This window comes from Gadus morhua, chromosome 19 (assembly GCF_902167405.1).
Source record: "Gadus morhua chromosome 19, gadMor3.0, whole genome shotgun sequence".
Lineage (NCBI taxonomy): Eukaryota > Metazoa > Chordata > Actinopteri > Gadiformes > Gadidae > Gadus > Gadus morhua.
This window is the reverse complement of record NC_044066.1, coordinates 18384358-18389357: the sequence shown is the minus strand read 5'-3', so window position 1 is coordinate 18389357 and position 5000 is coordinate 18384358. Positions and strand designations below refer to the sequence as shown.

The 5000-nt window shown below is 51.0% G+C and overlaps 2 protein-coding genes across 2 annotated transcripts in view; one reads left to right on the top strand and one right to left on the bottom strand.

Moving 5' to 3' along the window:
- The window catches only part of cacna2d4a (calcium channel, voltage-dependent, alpha 2/delta subunit 4a), a 116443-nt gene that overhangs the window by 59427 nt on the left and 52016 nt on the right, over positions 1-5000 (top strand). The gene's annotated exons all lie outside the window — the stretch shown is intronic.
- Positions 1-5000, bottom strand: part of LOC115532140 (leucine-rich repeat and transmembrane domain-containing protein 2-like) — a 45380-nt gene that overhangs the window by 22086 nt on the left and 18294 nt on the right. Inside the window, exon 2 of the mRNA XM_030341698.1 lies at positions 742-815. Coding sequence (XP_030197558.1) covers positions 742-815 — 74 coding nt within the window. The remainder of the gene's footprint in view (positions 1-741; positions 816-5000) is intronic.

The following is a 5000-nucleotide window of genomic DNA, read 5'->3' as shown; positions in this document are numbered from 1 at the left end:
AGAAAATAATTAAATCTTCTCTAAATCCCTATGCTACTTTTGTTGTCTATTATCTAGTTATCTTTCTATCTATCTATGAATCTATCTATCCATCCATCCATCTATCTATCTATCTATCTATCTATCTATCTATCTATCTATCTATCTATCTATCTATCTATCTATCTATCTATCTATCTATCTATCTATCTATCTATCTATCTATCTATCTATCTATCTATCTATCTATCTATCTATCTATCTATCTATCTTACTGTCTATCTAGCTTTTATCTTACATCTTATATCTTACAAGTAGGATGTGCAATATCAGCATACTTCATGAGCAACCCCACGGCACTCTTTATTTATTGAGATACACACTAACAGTTTTTGCGCATAAGCTCTGAAAAGTTCTGAACGTATGCAAAAATATCTCTTTGATTTTATGCCTTACCATCCTTTTTGTGATCATCCCTGGGAAACACATTGACGTATGCAAAAATATTAGTATATTCCATACCATACACTACTTTAGGTGTTTGTTTTGATCTTAGACTAATTCTGCATACTATTATCTTCCTTCTATTATCTTGGACTGAGTTATTGTAGAACAGCGACAATCTCCACAATCCCCCCCCCCCCCCCCCACCCCTGGACAGCAATCACTAAAGACAGCAGAAGCACTGCTTATCGGTCAAAGCCTCGACCCAACCCGTCCTCTCCAGCGATAGGCTGTTCACACGACGCTTCAGCAACTCACCCGTCCTGGCTTGCTGCTGCTGCTGCTGGCGGTGGTGGTGGTGGTGTGGGGGAGAGGAGGAGGAGGAAGAGGAGGAGGAGGAGGAGGAGGAGGAGGAGGAGGAGGAGGAGGAGGAGGAGGAAGCAGGGGGCAGGCGCAGGCCCCCTGGTGGATGGCTGTGTGGGGGCATGACGCAGCACTCTCTGCAGCCTTCCTCTGGGGGGGGTGGGGGGGGGGGGTGGGGGGGTGGGGGTGGGGGCGGGGCGGGGGGTCCACTCAGCAGACCACCATGCCCGCCGGCTCCAGCAGAGCCGCGACACGGAGGGGGGGGGGGCGACGCACGCAGACGCACCTGGGGAGAGAAACGGAGGGTGAGACAGGCTGAATGACAGACAGGCAGACAGACAGGGAGACGTACCTGGGGAGAGAACCGGAGAGTGAGACAGGCTGAATGACAGACAGGCAGACGAAAGCACCTACAGTATGGAGGACCAGAGAGTGAGACACGCTGAATGACAGACAGACAGACAGACCTAGGCAGGAGAGAACCAGAGAGTGAGATCCGCTGAATGGCAAACACACACAGGCAGACAGACAGGCAGACAGACAGACGCAGCCAGGGGAGAGAACAAATGGGTGAGACACGCTGAATGGCAGACAGACAGGCAGACAGACAGACAGACCTAGGTGGGAGAAACTTGAGGGTGAGACACGCTGAATGACAGACAGGCAGACAAAAGCACCTACAGTATGGAAAACAGTTGAGTCAGACCCCCAGACAGACAGACAGACGGACAGACGGACAGACAGACAGACAGACAGACAGACAGACAGACAGACAGACAGACAGACAGACAGACAGACAGACAGGCTGGCTTATTGCTACATACCCAGCATGTAAAGTATGCGTGCATTCAGGCATTTCCCCACCGATGTGAGACCCCTATGTCCTGAATAATGGATCCTATGTTGACCCCCCCCCAGCAGTGTGTGCTGAGTTTAACACACACTGTAGACCCCCAGCGGCCCCCGACTGGAGGCAGTCAGAGAGAGACGGAGGAATGGAGAGAACACGGGAAGCTAGAGAAAAACAATACAAAGACCCAGTACTCACTGCAGCAGGAATACGATATTTAATGTGTGGGTGTGCGTGCCTGTGTGTGTGTTTATTTGTGTTTGCGTATGTGCTTTTCTACCCAACGATGCAAGCAGAGGGTAAAGTACGCAAGTTAACTCTTGGTGCACAGGGGCGTTTAAAAGCCTCTTCTTCACAATTTACTTGCCAATTCCAAAACGCCCTCGGCACCTGTTCGATTCTGACCCTGTTGTGTGTGTGGACGTTTTTGTGTGTTTGATGCACAGATACAACGTTGCTGCATGTTGCATGCGCCTGCATCTGGTTCAAACCGTTGCTAAAAGCCCGCTAATAAAATCGATGGCTGTGATCTGGGTTGCCTCTAACGGCGGTGTTTAGGGCTCCAGCCTAAGTGATTCCCTCCCATCGACCGCGGCCCGGGATTGGTCCCTCGGTGCCCGCCATGCCGCCACACCAGACTGCTGGCCGAGTGCCGTCCGTACAGCCGCGTGTGCGGCGAGCAATGACCACACAGTGCTGCACTGACCAGAGTCCCCTGAGTACACACACACACACACACAATCGCACACACACACACATGTACACACACGCATACACACGCACATGAAGACGGACGCACGCGCATACACAATCTCACACGCACGCACACACACACGGACATACACACACATACTCGCACCAGTATACACACACACACGCACGCACACACATCAGGATGTCCGCACGCACACACACACACACAAACCCACAGACTCACGCACGTATACATGCATGCATTCAAGTACACACAGGCACACACACACACACACACACACGCACACACACACACACACACGCGCGTGCATGAAGACGCATGCACACAACCCACCAACACACGCTCATATCCATGCATGTATTCACTTACACACACACACACACACGCACACACACACAGCACAAAACCCCCGCTGGGCAGGGCCCATGAAGCCAGACGGAGGCCGGAGGGGGGCCCTCCGCTGCGGGCCCCCAGAGCTCCTCATGAGGTCTGGTCGGGGCCGCCGGGGGTCGCGGCCCTCGGGGGCTCCAGGCTCCTAGAGCTCAGCCCATCTCCTCTGGCCGGAGCACCGCCGTGCCCTTGAGCCGGACTCCTAATCCTAAAAGGTCTTGAGGGGCCGGGCCCTGCCTTGCAGGGGGGCCGCCACGGGTGGCGTCTGTGACCCCCCCGGTTGGCAACGTGCGCGTGGCGCAGTGGCTGAGGCGGTAGAGCGGTTTGAACCGGCAACCCTCCGATCCCCGGCTCCTGAGCAAGGCAGCTAACCGTGACGGCTCCCCGACGAGCTGGTTGTTGCCTTGCACGGTTGACGCACGTGGTGTGAGTATGGGAGTATGGGTAACGGGTGAATGTTAGGCAGTGAGTGTAAAGCGCTCTGAGCGGCCACTGGTTGGAATAAGGCTATTTAAATGCAAACCAGTATGTTCCTTTAATGCACATCTGTGTGGATTGTGTTCCTGATGTTCCTGACTCGTTCAGTCGTAAAAGAGGGGCGAACACAGTAAGAGTCGGTCAATGACAACCTCAATGGAAGCATCCGTCTTTGCATATAGGTATTCATGTATGTATTCATGAATGTATGCAACAGGCATACCAAGCTCGTGCAGACGAATTTGGGACACCTCTCTCTCTCTCTCGCTCTCTCTATCTCTATCTCTATCTCTCCCTCTCCCTCCACTTCCCTCTCTCTCTCTCTCTCTCTCTCTCTCTCTCTCTCTCTCTCTCTCTCTCTCTCTCTCTCTCTCTCTCTCTCTCTCTCTCTCTCTCTCTCTCTCTCTCTCTCTCTCTCTCTCTCTCTCCCTCCTTCTCTCTCTCTCCCGCTATCTCTCACTCTCTCTTTTTCTTTTTAAAGTACCAGTCAGTCGTCGGTGTGTCTGAGCTGTCATCGGCATATTGTTTACGACGCCTCGAGTCGAGAGGTGAGTGGAGGGGGACGGCGGCGAGGAGGGCAGAGTAGGGTGTGGTTAAAATAAGAACTGAGGCTGGACACAAAACTTTATAGACAGCATGAACAACGAACTGACGAGCTGCGTGGTGCAGGCTTTGCGTGTGTGTGTGCGTGCCTTTGTTTACCCATAATTATAATAATGAATAGGTTAGCCTCTTGAGGCCGTGAGCAGCCTCAAAGGTATTCACGGCACACGCCTGTGTCCCCGGCGGCTCCGCCCCCCCGCGGCCACGCCCCCAGCGGCCACGCCTCCAATGGCCATACCCCCAGTGACGTGTGTGTCCCAAAGCGAATTTGGAGAGAATCCGAGTCCTAGTTTGACTTGAAGCTCTTTATGTCTGATTATGCGCCCCCTGTTGGCATAGTGGTACCTAGCGCCTTGCTGGTGATATTTTGCTATCGACATATTGTCACATCATGAGCTTTGTACACCAGACATAGCAAACTTCTCAAGAGGGATTTCACCCATGTGACTGAAAGGTTTCAAGGTCCTGCACCATTCCTGGGCGGATAGGTAGGAGATAGACTGGAGATGTGCCCTCAATTCAATATTTTTGTAATATTTATTATATGATTTTTAAGTTGATTGAACGTTCATACGCGATTCTGAGTCATCCACATACATAGAGCATGTTTGCAAAATGTGGTGTAATTTGGACATTTCGAGATTTTCCGAACAAATGCGTATTTTTCTGCGATTCATGGCGACGCGATATCGGACGAATCAATGTGATTTTACTAAACCCTTGGGGACGATGAGATAAATGTCCCAGATGATTCGGATTAATTCGGACTCATGGTTTAAGAGAAGGGGCCGTTTATGTGCGACTTTGAGCATTAGCACTTAGCATTCGGTACAACTCTCGGTACAACCTGATGTCGATAGCTATAGTTCAACGACAAAAAATCCAATAATACACCGATTCAAACTCGCAGATCAGGTCCTCCCGCCCTCTTCCTCTTCCAAGAACCCCCCTCCCTCTCTGACCCACTGACCTGCTGACCTGCTGACCTGCTGACCTGCTGACCTGCTGGGATACATATAACCCACATTTCAAAACACATTTGAAATATTCTGAACAGGCCCAGGCTGAGGTATATACAAATAATTATTTATACAGTCAGAATAGGTATCAACCGGTAGTCTGTGAACACTTTATTAAATAAGACAGTCAGTCAAACTATCTTTCTCCCTTTTGCTCCCT